We start from the raw sequence: 19048 nt of genomic DNA on the forward strand, positions 1-19048 counted from the left end.
TGAGGCACATCTATAGTAACAAATGTCATTTAAGTAAGTTTATGTTTTTAACTGATCCTGCAAACCTACATCATCCCCTTTTCTTTTTGCATCAGACTTTTTAGGTCTGATGCTGTCAGTCAAGTCAGTGCTGCCACCCTCTGGTTTAGGGGGGGAACTGCTTGTATTGCCAAATATCTCTATCTCACCACGTTGGAGAATCTTTTAGAACATTCCTGTATCCAGATTATGACCTGTATCATCACCACAATAAATCAGATTCCTCCCCATGAGCGACACCTCTGATAAAAGTTTAATTAATATCCATCCATGACTTTTTAAGTTCTCCTGTAAACAGAAACTCTCCTAAAAGCAGCCAGAGATAATAATGTCCTCAGACAAAAACTAAAATGTTCACAGAACGATTAGATTTCTCGTGAGATTAAATCACACCCAGGTGGAATTTATTCATGGCCAGTCCAATGCAAAAACCTAAATTTGACTTCCTGTTTAAAGTAATTACACTTTAAAAGATTAATTATGGACTTGCATATATTTCTATAAAACACATACACTGATAAAACAAATAAAAAATACAGCACTGCTTCAAATGTTCTCTTTAAAAAAAAAAAAAACTTTATTCAAACGTACAGTAGACTGGCAAGAACACGTAAAAGTTTTCAAGAGTATAATTTGAATCAGAACTTTGGTTTCTAATACAAAAAAAACAAAAACATTTAAATCAATCAGATTTATAAAACTTCATCAAAAAACAAAAACTGGACAAAAACAGTTCTGCATTACATGCAACAAAAGCCCCGATCTACATATACAAAGTAGTAACGGTATAAAACACCTTTAAGGCAACTTTAACAATGCTGTTTTCTCAAACTAGGTAAAAGGAGAGTTGTTTTGTTCAGAAATGTGCATCAAAAAGCCTTTACAGTACTGAGCAGCAACCAGAAGCTGTAATCATCTGGACTTCACTGCAGCTCCTTCTGGATGCTAAAACAAAACAGAAAAAAACATCATGAGCTTCTGATGCTGCTGCATGAACAGTTGTGACAAAACATTTCTTCTTTTTATTCAGGAATATGGAATTGGATAAAATCACTTATATAATAGCTTATATAAATAGCTTATTTTTCCCTGATAATTTTGCTACAGCCAAGAGAAACGCCATCAGTGACCCTACTATAATCATGATGATTGTACCATGCAGACTGGGTTATAATTTTGTATTTATGAGTTTATGTGTATTTTAATAAACAATGTTTTTAGTCAAATTAAACTGAACACAAGCAAGCTCATATCTAAGGACACAGATGCAGTAAAATACCATTATATCACATGAGAACCCCTTCATAGAGGTTTTAAATCTGCTGTCATTCTAAACATTCTTTAATAGATTTTGTATGATTACTGTTTTTGATAAAGCATAAAAAAGGAGTTTTAATCTGGGTTTGCCCCTTTAAATGGAGCTGTAGGGTGCAGAATGAGGAAGCTTACCTCTCCAAATACTGGTGGACGTTATCGTGGCCGTTGTAGCGTGCGAGGCCCACTAGGATCCCTGTGGCACAACGGCCCTCCTTCTTACGACACAGGCTGCAGTTGCACATCCCCCTGCAGATGGGACATGACCACGTCTGGCAGAAACAGCAAAAGAAGGACAGTTATTCATTTTACTCTCTACTATTTCTAATACTTTAACTGAAACTGAGTCTTATTAGAGTTGTGAATGAAAGTCCTTTCAGGATAGTTTTGAAATAATTCATATGGTTATAGAAATACAGCTGTGCTTGAAAGTTTACATAACCTCCCAATAAATAAAAGGATGAGTCCACACTAGCAATTCAAATAACACAAAACTGAAAGAAGAAAAATTCACTTAAGGATAATTTACTAAAATAAATAACGTTTTATTTAAAAAGTAATAAAAATTTGAAGATTAGAAGGAAACCTGACATGGTGCTCAGAATCAGGTTTAAGTTTACCATGAACTGGAGGGTACGACTGTCACCATCCACAGCGAGCAGCTGCCCACATTAGTGAGGTAAATGCTTTTTTGGGAAAGGACGTCTAGTCAGAAACAGACTGAGCCGTTCAGCTACAATGAGAAAATCCTATTGCTGAGGACATTGGGATAAGCCTTTCAATACTTAGGCCCCGTCCACACGAAGTCAAAACGAACACGAAACGCTGATATTTTCCAAAACGTTTGCCGTAAAGACGGAGACGTAAAATAAATGTGAGCGTCCACACGAATGCATGAAAACCCTGCAAAATGTATGCAAGGCCTGTAAGTGGCGCTGTGGTGCCAAAGCAAAAATAAGCGACGAAATGTTGGGCATGGCACTAATATTTATACATGGTTGCCCTGCGGGTCCATTTTCGTGGTTAAGTCAAATTCAGGTGCTGAACTATGTCGTCGATATTGCTCTGTTCTTCCTGGAGATATTCCAGAAGAAGAAGATTCTGTTGTAAGCCCGACAGCAGGGTGAGTAGCATTAGCAGCAACGGCGCCATTGTTGTTGTGATACTGGTCGCGCATGCGTGTTTAGAGGCGACGCTATGACGTATGCGTGTAAAAAAAAATATGCGGTTAGAGCGTAAAGATGGAAACGCGAAAACGGCGTTTCAGAATCTTCCCACTCTGAAGGCTGAATAAAAAAAAGATCGTTTACAGACCCCCGAAACGCCGGCTTCGTGTGGATGAGAGGCTGGTTTGGTGAAAAATTTGTGCGTTTAGGCCAGGGTTCGTCTTCGTGTGGACGGGGCCTTAGAATATTGTAATAAAATAGGAATTACACCATAATGCTAATGATCGGGACAATAGCGTGTCCATGTCTCATTTTGTAACATAAGTGAGCCAATTGGCCACTTTTGGCTCTGCTGGTTGCAGATCTCTGATCTAGCAGGTGACATTTGTGATCCTATCTCAGTATGGGACCAAGTAAAAAACTTTGTAAAACTGTAAAGGTAGAAATTGAAATTGGTCCATCATATGAACTTTATTTTGTACCATATCTACAGTAAAAGGGGAAACAGAGCATGCACGAGGAGAAATGGGACCGTGCACTCTTGCACATGTTTAATGGGCGTTCCCTCTCAGGAGCGGGTACAGGGTTGTGCATGTGCATTTTTTTTTCCTGTGGAGAGGACGGGTCTTTTCAAAAATTCACAAAAACCATCCAGTATACCTTTAAATAGGAACCAAAAGCAGCACAGTAATAAAACCATTTAATGCCGTTTTATGTACAGTCATATGAAAAAGTTCGACTAATCTTAATCGTCTATTAATCTTAATAATTTTTATTTCTAAATATTTGGGTGTTTGCAACAGCTATTTCAGTTTGATATATCTAATGACTGATGGACACAGTAACATTTCAGTATTGAATTGAAGTTTATTCGACTATAAGAAAATGTGCAATATGCATTAAAACAAAACTTGACAGGTGCAAAAATGGGGGTACCCTAATCATTTTATTGATTGAAATACCCTTAACTGCTTTTCACTGACTTACTGAAACACAAAATTAGTTTGGTAACTTCAATAAGATTTGAACTTCAGCCAGGTGTATCCAATCACATTAAAACGTATTTAAGGTGGCCAGTTGTAAGTTGTTCTACTGTTTGAATCTCCTCTAAAGATGAAACATGGGCACTTCAAAACAACTCTCAAATGATCTGAAAACAAAGATCAGTTCAACATAGTCGTTCAGAGGAAGGATACAAAAAGTTGTCTCAGAGATTTCAACTGTCAGTTTCCACTATGAGAACCAGTAAGGAAACGGAAGACCACAGGGACAGTTCTTGTTAAGCCCAGGAGTTGCAGGCCAAGAAAAATATCAGAGAGGCAGAGAAGAAGAATGGTGAGAATAGTGACCCACAGACCACCTCCAAAGACCTGCAGCATCATCTTGCAGCAGACGTTGTCACTGTGCATCGTTCAACAATTCAGTGCACTTTGCACCAGGAGAAGCTGTATGAGAGAGTGATGCAACAGAAGCCTTTTCTGCAAGAACGCCACAAACAGAATCACCTGAGATATGCAAAAGCACATTAGGACAAGCCAATTTTAGAGCTTATTCATTTTAGAATAAGGTCCTGTGGACTGATAAAACAAAGATTGAGTTGTTTGGTCATAAAAAAAAGGCATTATGTATGGCAGCAAAAAAACACAGCGTTCCAAGAAAAGCACTTGCTACCCACTGTAAAATTTAGAGGAGGTTCCATCATGCTTTGGGGCTGTGTTGCCAATGCTGGCACTGGGAATCTTGTTAAAGTTGAGGGTTGCATGGATTCCACTCAATATCAGCAGATTCTTGAAAATAATGTTCAAGAATCAGTTACGAAGTGGAAGTTACGCCAGGGATGGATGTTTCAACAAGAAAATGATCCAAAACACCACTCAAAATCTACTCAGTCACTCATGCAGAGGAACAATTCCAATGTTCTGGAATGGCCATCCCAATCCCCAGACCTGAATATCATTGAACATCTGTAGGAGTATTTAAAGCAGGCTGTCCATGCTCGGCGACCATCAAACTTAACTGGAATTGTTTTGCAAAGAAAAATGGTCAAAATCCCTTCATCCAGAAACTCATTAAAAGCTACAGGAAGCGACTAGAGGCTGTTTTTACAAAAGGAGGATCTACTAAATATTAATGTCTCTCGTTTGCTGAGGTGCTCATATTTTAACACCTGTCAAATTTAGTTTTATTGCGTACTGCACATTTTCTGTTAGTCCAATAAACCTCAATTCATTACTGAAATATTACTGTGTCCATCAGCTATTAGATATATCAAACTGAAATAGTTGTTGCAAACACCCAAATATTTAGAAATCAAAATAATTATGATTAATAGCGGTGCCCAAACTTTTATACATGACCGTATTTTGAGTCATATTGTTATTACAGACCTTCTTCAGGATTATTGGAGATCTTATCTCGTACAATTTGCAACCCTAATTTCAACAACCCATAGAATTCAATATATAAGGAAAGTAAAATATCCAAACTAGTGATCTTTTAGAATGTCGTCTTTGTAAAAAAAAAAAAAAAAAAAAGTATTAAGAGCCTTGGTACCTTTAACCTTTACCAAGCAGGGATAAAGCTCTGCTGCATGTGTGTGAAACTCACCGGGTCCAGCAGCACACTGCGAACATCCTCTCCATAGCGATTCTTTAGACATGGTCCACAGAACTGACCTTTGACCCCCACACAGTGACCACTACGGCACACTGTCTTGGTGTCCAGAGTCTTCTGTCGGCACTGGTGACACGAGCTGCCCTAAAGAGGACGTGAAGAAGAACACCAATTCAGCCGTTCTGCTAAGATCACAACACAATAAGGAGGTAAAACACTGGTCTAGAAAAGTAAACATTTCTTAAAATATGTGCATTTAGCTTCAATTTCAACAGGTATATAAGATTTTTATCCTTAAAATAAAACAATTAGATAATATGCTCTTGAATTAAGACAATGCAATTGTTTTTCTTTTATTTTAAATGTAAATTGTCTTGTTCCATTGGCAAAATGTCTCACTTATCTCCTAAATTCAAGAAAAAGTGCACATAATTAAAGAAAAAAATACTGATTTAGACTTTAATTTTTTTCCATGAAGGTGAAAGCTGTGATAACCCACATTCTCTTTATCCCAGATCTTGTCCTTGCTGCGGTAAGCTATGTTTTCCAGGTCCTCCTCTGTGATCTCATCCACAGATTTCACAATGTACTGACTCCTCCTGGAGCTGTGGCTTCTCCTCCTCTTCTTCCCCCATCAACATTCTCCTCATCCACCTGATCAGAGGTAAAACCATTAAAGGCCTCAAGCGGGATTATACTTCTCTTTTTTCAGTGATTACAAATATTTCAGAGAAACATCTGAAATTAAGCAAAAAGAATTAGAGTGTTGTGTTTGATAAAGCGTCTGGAGCGACTCGTACCTCCAACAGTCTCCTGATGTCAACAGTCCTGGGACTTGTGATTTTAGTTGGCTCAAACTTTTCCTCCACTGCAAAGTTCTCTGGAGGACGAGCCTTACGGGACGGGTTCCTTCTTTCTGACCCTGCTTCAGACCTAAGCTTACGCTTCTGCGCTACCTTCTGTGATACTCGCTTCCTCTTCTGCAGAGACGGAAAAACAAACATATGTTTTAACAATAAAGGAGGAAAAAATGACATTTTTGTTCCGATTCTTTTGGTTCTGATTTTCTTAAACAACGCAAAAGATAATTGATGCAGTTCCATTATGCATTATATTTCATTTGCACTTTACTAAACCTACATTCTTCACACATATACCCCACCATAATGTAAATCACAACTTATAGTGAGAACTTTGAGGTAAGAACGTAAAATAAACATAGAAGTTAGTCAACAGTAAGTCTTAAGCCTTTCCACTGGCGTCTCAAGTCAAGTAAACATCCCAGATGCATTTCTCTAAGCTAAGGCATGCAATGCTTGAGTAATAAAACAATAAAGGTGGAGTAATAATAACTTCAAATTTTAAAAGATGTTTTTTGTTTGCTGAAACAACCTTTTCCTCAAGAAGATACTAACCTTATAAATATCAGCAAAACAAGAAAATGCTTGTCTAAAACCAGACTTATTTGCAAAGTGGAACAACAGTAACATTAAAAACCTGTTTTAACATGATAATGTGAGTAACATCAGATTATTGAAGTAACAGATCAAGTTATTCATACGTGCAGAAGTTCATTTTGTGATCAAATTGATTTATTAAGAAGTGGTTAAAGGAATAGTACACCCAAAACATGATTAGCCTTCATTTTCTACTCACCTCCATGCTGAACAACACTCTGGAGTACTTTTTTGATATCTCAAATGCATCTGGAGATCTGGGAGGCTTCTTGCTGTCTGCTGACATTCAAATAATGGAGGTCCATGGCGCCCGAGACAGAAAGGTCCATAAAAGTCCACAAAAACGTGTCAATATTCCTCCATACTGCTCGTCCAATGTAATCCAAGTGTCCTGAGTGGGTAGCATCCAGAATTTACTCGAAACGAAGTCATTTAGAATGTTTTTAGAGCATAAACAGTAGTGTATAGGATTTCCTAATAGCGCCCCCATGCGCGCTCACGATTCTACGGAAGCCGGCAGACCAAACCAGCGCATTCAGCTCGGCAAAGAACTCATGCTCTTCCTCAACACTGAAGTCCTCAGACATTTTTCTTTCGTTGTTTCTTTCTTTGCACAGGTAAACAGCACATTTCTTCTTCTACGCTTGCATTATCGGCAGACCAGACGCTGAATGCGCACTTTCTTCCGGTTTGGTCTGCCGGCTTCCGTAGAATCGTGAGCGCGCATGGGGGCGCTATTAGGAAATCCTATACACTACTGTTTATGCTCTAAAAACATTCTAAATGACTTCGTTTCGAGTAAATTCTGGATGCTACCCACTCAGGACACTTGGATTACATTGGACGAGCAGTATGGAGGAATATTGACACGTTTTTGTGGACTTTTATGGACCTTTCTGTCTCGGGCGCCATGGACCTCCATTATTTGAATGTCAGCAGACAGCAAGAAGCCTCCCAGATCTCCAGATGCATTTGAGATATCAAAAAAGTACTCCAGAGTGTTGTTCAGCATGGAGGTGAGTAGAAAATGAAGGCTAATCATGTTTTGGGTGGACTATTCCTTTAAGCAGCTTTCTGCCAGCTTATATCCATCATATTTGTTTTTGGGTTCATTAGTCAAAGAAAGAGAACCGACGTCCCTATAATACATGATCGGAGGAAATCATTTAATCTGAATAAGAGAAATGTTAAGAATCCCTGAAAGTTATTTAAGAAACGACAGGTTAGCAAATTATATACCTCGTTTAAAGTCCAATGTTTTAATCTTTAAAGTTTTGGTGTTGGAACTTTAGACTTTCCAGACTAAAAACCTAAATTCTAAGTGAATCTTCAGCATGCATCAGTCCCTTTATTTCCTTTGATTCAACATTTTCTAAGTTTGAATGTCAAAAGGAAGCTGAATGCTGCTGCCTCTAGTTTTCAGCCCACATTATCCCAACTCAAAATCATTTCTTTTTGATCCTCTTTGCAGGCTCTGCAAGCAGCTTGAATCATAGAGAATGTTGTCTGTTGTATCAAATGTTTGGGTTTCTGAAAATTTACAAAAAAAAAAAAAAAAAAAGCCAGATTTTTCATTAATTTAACTTGATCGAATTGAAGAAAAGTATAAGTAAAATTCAGCTTAATAAAGAAGATGGTGAGTTTGCTTTGTATGGCGTTTAGATAAGAGTTCAAGAATCAATGTCCAGCTCAACTGACTTATTTTATCATTGGAATAAAAAAATAAAAATGATTTGGTGTTTGTTAAAGTCAAATCCAGATGGGTACATTAAACGTGAGGTGTGAACCGGCAAAATAAAGGTACAAATTTAATAATCAAAATGAAAAATCACAGCCTTTGTTGACGATTTTGTCACAATCAAATCAAACATGCCGACTTGCATATTTGCATGACAATTAATCTGTATTAGAAATATCTGAGATTAGGTCTATAAAAACACTTGACTTATTGGCAAAAAAAATAAAAACACTGAAAAGTGAAAAACACAGATAAAGTTTTCAGGTGGTTTTCCTAATTAAAAACATATTAAAACTGCTTTATTCAAACTGATCACAGCAAATATAGCTGCAAGGCAAAGAAAGGATAGAGTAGCTCCACCCAACGTGCGTCAGACCCACTTCTCCACTGCGCAGCCACAGCAGCAAAGCTGCTTCAGCCACGCGTCAGAACTAAACTGGTACAAGCAGCAAAAATGAAGCAGCAGACGCGTTTTTGCTGCTCCTGATGCGTTCGGTGTGAACGCAGCTTAAGTTTCCATTCTGGGACTTGTCTTGACTTTAGAGTTGTCTCTGACTTCCCCGTCTTTGCGTAAGACTTCAGTTGAGACTTGAGGACAAAGACTTGAAACTTACCTTAAACTTGTATAACAGTGACTTAGTTTAATCTTTTTTTAAAGAAAAAGGCGAGGGCTCACCTCAGGTGTGTTTGGTGGAGTCAGGTCAGCCAGAGAGCTCAGATCAGCAAACAGCTTAGCGAGCTGAAAACATCAGAGATGAAAGAGTCAAAGGATTTGATCAAATTCAACCACAATATGCTGAAACACCAAAAATTCAAACTGTACCATTGCTTTGTTTTCCTGGATGTTGCGATCACGCTTCATTAGACAGTGGGGGAGGACCTCCTTTTTGTCCTTCAGTCCCACCTCTTCCTCCTCCTTCTCCTTCTCTTCCTCCGTGTCCTCCTTATGATCCTGTTTCACCTTTTCTCTTCCTCTGCCTCTTGGAGACATTCTAATCTCTCGGACTGGTTTTTTAACCCTGTTCTTTTTCGACTCTTGTTTAGGGGCAGGTCCTTTTTTGCCTGGAAACCTAGAGAACATTTTGAAAATTTCACTTAAACAAATAACCAAGTCTTCCATTTTCTTAAAAGGGACAGTGTGTAAAATTTACCTCCATCTAGTGGTATACTAAATAAATTACATACAACAGGCTGGCGGCTCCACATAAAGCCTGTGAGGCCTACTGCGGAAGCCATGGAGGGACATTTTACTCTTTCTGAAGGGAGGGGACACATCAACCTTTGTCTCCTCAAATTAGTTCAAACAAAGGATTACAATTATTAAACATTTCTCTGAAAACAGGGGTGAAAGACGCAAAAGGTTGCCTCTTTCTAAGACTTTTGTGAAAAAACAGTGCAGCTAATAACTGTAATAACAGAGCTCCTCCAGTCTAGGATAACAAACCATCACTGCAGGGGGGAAGACTAATTGCTGGACCACACCGCCCTTTTCCTAACATGACGCCAAAATAAACGTAACTGTAAGACTGAATAACCTTAGCTGTCCAGTAGAAAGCCTGTGACTCCACATCAGCTGTCTCCAGCTGGTAAAAGCTGCTTTCATTTTCTCCAGGTTATTACTTATTTTTTTCTTTTCATTTGTTTTTCACTCACAGAATATGGATGGTCCTCCAACACGTTTTTTAGATTGAGTTAAAAAAAGTTTTTCCCCTTTCGCCTACTCTGATCCAAAACGGTGGCACAATACGGCGTCCTTTACCGAGTGCGCCGCCCCTTATCCATGTATTAACTACTAACTCTAAGCTATAAGAATGCTTTTATTTTTTAATTGATATTATTAGACTTTTGCAAAAAATGTATATATTAAAGCAATACATAGTTTTTGCTTATACAGTTTTTTTTAAAACACACTGTCCCTTTAAAATTAGCCCTTATTGGTTACTCATCAACAAACCCTCACCTTAGTGCGACTAACAGACTCCTCCTCTTTGGCTCAGCTGGCTCCTCGCCATCCGAGTAGAAGCCTGTGTCTTTGTCGCTGTCGTCTTCTGAGCTAACAACCTTGAGGGGGGATGGAGAAAAAACAAAAAACAGAGAGGAAAAATAATAAGTACGTAAAAGCTGTACTTTTATCACACAGTCAAAGGTTTTGCTAACGATACCCTACCTTGGCGTTTTGCTGTTTTTGCAAACATCTTCTGTCTTCTTCTGCTTCATCCTCGCTGAAACCTTCAAACTCCTCCTCACTGTCTGATTGGCTAAACAGATGAGCCAGTTCAGGAGTGATGTACTGGGATTTGAAAGTTGAAGCCTGTTGACAAACATCCGGCATAAAAAGCGTTTTGTTTGCTTTTAAGGGGAAAAAGAAAAGCACAGAAGTACTTTTTGTTCATTTCTGAGTAATGGATGGAAAACATGGCTTCATCATCAGGATAGACACTGAGGCTTAATTAAAGGAGAAAAGGAATTAATAAATTCTTGGATTCTACACCAGAGGGAGACAAAATCCATCAGTTGGCCCAATCTGACACTATAGAGTGAAAGCAACTGTAAAAAAGAGAGAGCAGAAAACCCTCAGCAGGGTAAACAGGACTGTGGCTGGCAGTCACCAAGAAACTTATCTTGAGGACTTTGCACTAGCAGGAATCCAGCTCAGCACCAAATAAATCCTTATCACAACAGGCTTCCTGTGCAGAAGCTTGCTGAATAAGACAAAGTGAAAAAGGAAAACACACTTCACCTCTTTTTTTTCCTTCCCTTGAGCTTTACTTCTCCAAAGTTTAAATCTTGTATAGAAAAAGGTTTTATGTGCTATAAGAAAGTCATAACTCAACTCAGACATTTTCTGCTTTTCTCTTTTGACCTAAATCATACCTCCACAAGCCAGAACATGCCATTGTTTCTCATACTTTATGACCGATTGTAAATCCTTTTTAGCCTCCATTAGATGGCATTACATAAACACCACTGCTACCCCTCGCAGGCAAACCTTTTTCTTGTAACCATTATAGAAATTAACTTTTATGAAATACTGTCAAATTAAACTTGAACATCAGTGTTTGGTTGTTGTTTTTTTGTTTGTTTACAACCCTTCTGTGACACATGCATTTCTATAGTTAAACACTCAGACCTTTCTGCAAAATCAATAATAACTTTAGATGTAGCACCTGCAGACAATGTCTCTGTGTAAGCTCTTATATAAACTCCTCTATTTTTTGCAAATTATAATTCAATAAAGATAAAAAAAAAACAATCCACTATTTAAAAAAAAGCAACATATCTAAACAGTTTCTGTTGAAAAAAATTATTTTATGGGTCAAATAATCTGATATTGAGGGGCCGGGTAGGCAAGTAGGTAAAGAAGCTCAGAGGTAAGATGAGGCAAGGTCATTTAAGCAGTTACATCAAAAAGAGATTTATAAATTAAACTCTAAGATGCAGAGGTAGCCAGCAGAGCAAGGCCAGGAAAAGGAGTGATATGATCATATTTTGGAGTACCAGATATTGGGCAATCCTTTAAAGCTAATGTGTTTTAAAAAGTCTTGTACATATGTTTCATTAAGTTCCAACAAGATTTCCTGCAGAAAAATAATTACTTAATAATTCACTGACAGCATGGAGCAGCATTACAGCTAATTCCATCACTACCACACTGATAACTGATGAAAACAGAAGATAAAAACTATCCTCACTAAGAGCTCAGAAAGAGGGAGGTTTGAGTAAGCTGGACTAGTATGAGTTTAGATCAATTTAGTGTCACTGCACCTATAATGCAAAAAGGTAATCAGAATTGAATATTTACATTATTTATAAGAGATGACTGTGTGTACCCCACTTTCTGATATCGCCATCTCACAGTCTTTAAGTCTAAATGAGTGACACTGTCTTATTAGAGGCGTATAAGAGGGGTGGCCAAAACGAGCCAGAACCTCAGGGTCAATCTCTACCGTTCCAAAACAAACAACCACAATATCCATGTTTTCTAAATAAAAACTTACTATATTTTCCTACAGCCTTTTCTATATAATAAATGCAGATATTTAAACATCTATGCTGTCTAAATTAAAGGTATAGTGGACAAAATTCTTTCAGGTTTGAGTTCTGGGGCAACATCTTTTACATCTTAATTACCTACTTTTATCAATTCTGCCAAAAAATATATATTTACATGTACTATTATCTACATTTAATGAATGTTTAAGTCATTATTAAAGTAGTTATTTATCTCTGATTTCACTGATGACTTGCAGAGATGCATAATCTTATCTTTATCCCCCAAATAATTCAAAATTTTGTTCTGAAAAGAGCATGAATTCTGTATTTATCATCTTTAATGTTAGTACATTGATGTGCATGTGCATTAGCCACAGTGTTTCTGTTGTAAAGTAATTGCTAATATATTAAAAATGTAAATGTTTAATAAGTTTAAACATTCCCCTTCAGAGCTGCCACTGTCTGTATTAGAGGGAAAAACTGGTAGGGGTGGCCACACGGGGCCCATGGCCCTCCATCTAGCTCCGCCCCTGTTAATTATCATCCATAATATTTATATTTTTCTATTGTGATGTCATCAAGCCAAAAATAAAATAAGGATGCAGTGTTTTTTTATTTATTTATTTATTTTTTACGTAAGCGTCAAAATGTTGGTAAAATACTGCAGAAGAAATCGATGATGCCAGACCCAGCTGTGTTTCTTTTGCAATTTTATGTTTGTTTGGGGGAAAAAATACACTTATCGGCAGCAACAGTAAAGCTCAAGTCTTGAAGTTTAAATAAAACTTTTTAACACGGAGCATTCTCACCATTTATAACCTGAAAATACCTTCAGGCACATCATTTAGTAGGATCTAAACAGCAGGTTACAAAGTAAGAGCACAAAACCAAAACTAAGAAACACCAAACCTTTAAAGCCATGCATACAACAACCAGGCCGCCTCCGATGGTCATGGGAGTGTTTCTTTAAACAACCCACATTTACTTATATTTCGGAAAAGAAAAGACATATTGGTGTGCATGCTGTCCTCGGATACCTACCTTTGAATTGAGCGTCATTTTGGTGTATCCGTTGTGTATTTCAAGACAAAGTTAAAGATAGCGAAATGAATGAGAAGTGTATTTAAAAGCGGCCCTGCAGAGACCCGGGCACTAAGAAAATGGGGGTTGTAAGGTTGGAGGTGCCTGCGAGTAAAATTCCATTTAATAGCAATAATAGGAAATAACGTACCACTTCATTTGTATTCGTGGGATAAGATAAACGTTTAGTCCACTTTAAGATTCACGTATCTCAGCTTATTTTTATTTTTATAGGAAGTCGGTCTGCCGATTCTCCCTTTAAATGTAGAATGGTACGTTCCAGGTTTTCGCGCGGAAACAGCAATGGGCGTGTTAGTGCGGCCCAAATAACAGCTCATATCCCTTTCAGTTTATTAACCTTTATAAAAGTTTTATTTGTTCCAATAATAGTGTGATTATACGACCATATTCTGGAAAAAAAATAAATATAAATTTTGTTTCCATGTAATTACATTTAAAATAAGTAAAGTTTATTAAAGTTTATTTCTATAACACATTTTAAAGCAAGTTGATTAAATTAAAGTATTAGTATAACAAAAACAGCAGCTTAACCAATAGAATATGAAAAAGGATGAAACCCTAACAAACAAACTGACTCATAAATACCTTGCCCTGTGTTGCTCTGTGTGCTATGCATGTTTTCTTTCTTTTTTTTTTATTAGACTTGATGTATGAAATAAAGTGCAAAGACAGACCATTCCATACATTAGGGAGCTCTTATATAAATATATTTTTTAACCTATGCTTTTGAGCCTGGCTATAGGGCTATGGAGCAGCGACAAATGGATTCTATACATTAAATATTGAGGCACCATATCATTAAGTGTCAGGATCCTTGGTACTTTACATTTGTGTTACTTTTGTACATTAAAAGGGTTGATATATCATTGTGAGGTGTTGTCTTGTTAAACTAATCCATTTCTTAACAACTAACCACCTGATCAGCTGGGAAGAAGGGATGATAACATTGAAGCAAAACTTGTCAGGCATTACAACCTCAGCTTTTCAGATGGATTTTTTTTTATTATTATTTCATCAGCCACTGATAAAATAGTAGTTCTTTAGAATATGAACTATTCAGATCTCATTGTCTTCACAAAAACAAATATGTGCAGTGTGTGTTTTTTGTCATTGGCTTCTTATTAATTCTTGTTTTCCTTGATGAAAGTGTTCCTGAAATTTCCATCAAATTTAATTTAGTTCAAAAATACTTTATTGATCAGCTATTGGCATGAAGGATCCCCTGTCTTACAGCGGCTCTGGAGAAGCATCTTACTGATCACACTCTTCACCGCAGATTTATAGAAGACAAACCTAGTTTTAATTTAGAGTATTTCAGGTAAAGGGAAAAGTGCTTATGAAAAAGACAATTAATTTAAACTTTGGACGTTCCCATAAAAAAAATCAAGAGTGGCTGCCTTTAATGGTTTGGTCTTTTCTGAGAGAATGGAGAAGTCCGTTATGCAGCAGACCCAAAAGTGAGTGCAGGCAGAGGCAGCCTGGTAGGTGGAGATAGTTTATTAAAGGAAACTTGACTTGACATAGAGCGTGAAAAAATTGCTAGGTTAATATTGTGGCTCAGACCAAAAAACAGGTAGAAACAATCATTCTAATTGAATAGCTGAAGTATGACAAAAACAAACAAGAAAGGAATTAATGAAACTATGAATAATCACAAAAACATAATCAGAGCTAACAAGAAAACCACAAAAAACAGTGAACCTGGCGAAAAAACAAACATCTCAAAATCTTTAAAATGTTTCTAAATTTATATGAGCTTAAAAAAATAGTCTCTAATACAGACACTCCATAGTAGACATGAATTCTCTATTACTAAAATCTTATTGAATACGATCTAGGAAACTATATTAGGGGCTAGATAAAGGCTGTGCGACTTGCACAGACCGAGGGGTAATAGTCAGAACAATGTGCATCATTCCATTTTTTATCTTGATCAAAGTTAGTATGAACACAATGTTCAGCTCCACCGTTGTTGTTTGGCTCCCCGGGACCCCAAGAGAAAAATTTTGCTGCAGAACCATCAGACCACATATAGCCTCCTTCCTTATGGATATCACTGAGTCCGATCCATGTGCGTCCTTCAGCAGTGTCAAAGTTCTTGATCAGAGATTTAACAAAATCATGCTCTGCAAAGCTGTGGACAGACACCAGGTTGGCTCCTTCTGATACACAGTGCAGCTCTGCTTTGCTCCAGGTCATGAGTGTGGCGACGTACTTGTAGCAGCGGCCATTGAAGCTGTACCAGAACATGGGGCAGGTGCCACGCTCCAGCCTTATTTCCTGTTCAGATGAAGTTGACACTGAACCCAGAGCTAAAGCAAACAATAAGAGGAACAGGATCATGATTTCAGTTTAATCTGCTTTGCTTGGTAGGACTGAAATTTGAGACAGGCTCTTATAAAGCCTCTAAAATTTTTATCTGCCCTCTTGAAGGGTTTTGATTGGTTAAATACATTAAGCAAATATTTACTTTTGTGACACTGAACATAGTATGACCTACATAACAAACCAAATGCTTTTGAATAACTTCAAAACATTTCATAGAGTCTTTATTCAAATTAAATTATTTTTAGCCTTCACGTTTTTTATGTAAAACAGATTATTAATGTTAAATTAAAGATCACACATGGCAAAAAGAATATTGCATACAGTGTCTAGTTAAAATTATTTATACTTTTTGAAGATTTTACTTTTAAAGACATTATATTCACAGTGATATTTTATGGCTTGTTATGTTACAGTCTTATTAAATATTGCACAATTAATTCAAAAGGGAAAAGGGTGCACCACTTACAAATTTTCTTAGCAAATAAAAATCTTAAAATTAAGTTCTCCATCTGTAAATAGTCTCACTGAGTCAATACTGTTGGGTTTTAATCCAGAGAAATGTGAGTTTAAAAGATTAAAAGGAAAATGATCAACACAGAGACGGGATTTTGTGACGTCAGCGTGTGCCGGGTGGAGAGAAGAATGCTGGCTTGGAAAGCCATCACCTTCTCCCACAGATCCCTTCATGGCAAAACCTTTTATTAACAGTTTACAACATCAAACAGGCGGGCCTAAAACAGAAGAGCCAGTAATCATTGTCTGGGAGGATGCAGGTAACAAGATAGTGTGAATTGACCAACTGGCTGGATGGAAGTCACACATCCGTGTGATTCTGCCTCATGACCTACAGGAGGTCATAAAAGTTTATGACCCTTCTGGTTGAAACACAGAATAGTTATCACTCTAACATTTCCCTCCTCTTATACATAAAAACATCAGCATATAGCACTTCTAAAAAGATTTTCACTACATACATCATGAATGCATTGCAGATAGGGAATTCAGTAATCAAAGTTTAATATGCAAAACACAACTATATTGAAAGGAAAATTCAAGCACAAAGGTAAAAAAGAATGTAAAAACTTTAAAAATAATCTGTCCCTTGAGTAGGCAAAACTCTCCAATAGAGAAAAAATTCCTACCCAGCCCCTCCCGAGGAGGCGACCATTATCCCTGTAAAAGATTACATAACTTCATCATCATCATTATCTTCATCAGCATCTCGGCGGAGTTGAGCATAATTGATAGCTGAATATTGGATTAGAGTGGTTCCTATCATTTTCTGAAACATTGATTGCAGGCATGGTATTAAGCAACAAATAAAAAGGAAAAATATGATTAACAATCCTATAAATGGTAAAGCTATCTTCATCAGTACCTGCCACCATGATCCCATGGTGAACCAAACTGTCCATGGTGCTGGAACTGCACCGTATGGATGACTTTCTGTGGATCCATCAAAAATCATCCTGCTCTTCCTTTGTTTCAGACGGTCAGTTTGAGTCCCTAGAGACACCACTCCAACGGTCACCACCAGGCAGATGAATGTCATTAGTTTTTCCATCTTCATCAGCTCTTAGTTATGGGGTTCCTGTGAAGGTAATTGGGCTTCTTGCTGTGGAAAGTTTTTAATCAGTTTACAATGACTCTGGTGGATCCAAGTGTCTCTCTCCTGGATTTTCACGGCAGTGGGGGTTGTTAGTTGCACTTTGTAGGGTCCTTCCCACCTCGGAGCTTTCCAAGTTTTCCTTTTGATGATTTTAATCAGCACTCGGTCTCCAGGCTTCAGGCCTTCCTGTGGGGAAACAAAAGGAGCACTAGGCAGATTACATGTTTTCCGAACAGTTTTGTCGCTGAAAAGCTTCAGCATCCACTTAGTTAGCGGGTCAATGTCATCTTGTTCTTTTTCTGCCCATGGCTTTCCTGTTTCTGCCATGAATTTTCTCAATCTATTTTTAACATCCTCGAACCATTTAACTGGGTTCTGTCTGGCTGGAGTTAAACCTTGACAGGCAGTCTGCATCTCTGCATCTGTCCGTGGCCCACACACAAGAACAGTGGGTCCACAATCCAGTGGGTCACCATCTTGGGGTCCCGTGTGTTGACCACAATGAGGGTTGGCCACCTCCAACACCGGAAAAGCACATGCCCCCCTCCCAGGATCTTGGTCCTGTTCTTGTTTTTTTAATTCAGCCAATCTTGGACGAATAGGGGCAGATGGGCCCCTTCCACAAGCCTCCACTTGATAATCATCCCTGTAACACTTCGAATCAAGCTTCACATCCCCCCCTGATCCTCCCAACTCATGCTCACAAGAGTCAGGGGCACTGAGTTCCATACCATCCATAGAGGACGACACGGACAGGGGGCCTGCTCCTGCTCCTCCAATATCACCACACGATGGTGGGGCTACTGGAGGAGGAACAGTGGCATGGCTGTGTTCACATTCACCGTGATGGGGTTTATCTCCACCTTCCTGCGCAGCTGATGCCACTGCTTGAACCCCATCACCCCCTTGAATTTGATTAGGGTCAGGATATTGAGGAAGCATTCGGGATACAACAGTTTCTTCATCAGCTTTAACTTTTACAGCAGCAATTGTAACTGTCTTTCTATCCTTCTTCTGTTGTATTTGGCTTTCCCTATTTTTTGCTTTTCTGTATTTAGCTTGTTTTCTTTTTGATTTATACACCAACTTCATCTCCACCTTCTGCTGAATCTTTGTCAGCGGCTCAACTCTCAACTTTCCATCCCAGTCCTCCTTCTCAATCCACTTTCTGGCAAACTCTGGGTCACCACCACAACACGCCACCATCCATCTAACATCACCTGGCATTTCCTTCTTACTACTGCCTTGTCCCATTTTTAAAGAATTTAGTCCAGTACACAGCGGTTCGATTGTTTCCTCACACACTTTCACACAGTCACACACACCTAAGGCCTAATATCTTTTATTTTTTAACCAACATAGAGTCCCAGACTCGAATGCACAGAATACCCAGGTCCCAGACTTGTAAACAAAACTTGGTTTCGTCAAATATTCTTGCAACTACAACCAGTTATAGCTTGAACACAGAGGGTCCCAGACCCAAACGCACAGAATACCCAGGTCCCAGACTTGTAAACAAAACTTGGTTTCGTCAAATATTCTTGCAACTACAACTAGTTATAGCTTTCACACAAAGGGTCCCAGACCCAAACGCATAGAATACCGATCCCAGATCTCTCACAACAAACCCTGTTTGTCAAATATTCTAGCGACTACAACTAGTTATAGCTTTCACACAGAGGGTCCCTGA

The 19048-nt window shown here is 38.1% G+C and overlaps 3 protein-coding genes across 3 annotated transcripts; all 3 read right to left on the reverse strand.

Moving 5' to 3' along the window:
• Positions 1-597: 597 nt before the first annotated feature.
• Positions 598-13572, reverse strand: cdca7b (cell division cycle associated 7b). The gene is given in 11 exon segments (XM_038288649.1): positions 598-984; positions 1489-1625; positions 5127-5276; positions 5632-5762; positions 5765-5786; positions 5933-6112; positions 9004-9066; positions 9151-9397; positions 10288-10388; positions 10495-10638; positions 13362-13572. Coding segments are annotated over 11 exon segments (1215 nt in total). The 5' UTR covers positions 13380-13572; the 3' UTR covers positions 598-962.
• A 1038-nt stretch (positions 13573-14610) lies between these two features.
• On the reverse strand, positions 14611-15899 carry LOC119785940 (lactose-binding lectin l-2-like). The gene has a single exon (XM_038288913.1). It carries the CDS (start codon positions 15762-15764, stop codon positions 15276-15278), a length of 489 nt encoding a protein of 162 aa, XP_038144841.1. The 5' UTR covers positions 15765-15899; the 3' UTR covers positions 14611-15275.
• A 956-nt stretch (positions 15900-16855) lies between these two features.
• LOC119785936 lies at positions 16856-18333 on the reverse strand. Its single transcript, XM_038288908.1, has 2 exons — positions 17314-18333; positions 16856-17115 (listed from the first exon to the last, which is right to left on the reverse strand). The coding sequence occupies exon 1, from the start codon at positions 18298-18300 to the stop codon at positions 17326-17328; it is 975 nt and encodes a 324-aa protein (XP_038144836.1). The 5' UTR covers positions 18301-18333; the 3' UTR covers positions 16856-17115; positions 17314-17325.
• Positions 18334-19048: the final 715 nt, after the last annotated feature.

The sequence above is a fragment of the Cyprinodon tularosa genome, unplaced genomic scaffold, assembly GCF_016077235.1.
Source record: "Cyprinodon tularosa strain WSP-4 unplaced genomic scaffold, ASM1607723v1 ctg26, whole genome shotgun sequence".
NCBI lineage: Eukaryota > Metazoa > Chordata > Actinopteri > Cyprinodontiformes > Cyprinodontidae > Cyprinodon > Cyprinodon tularosa.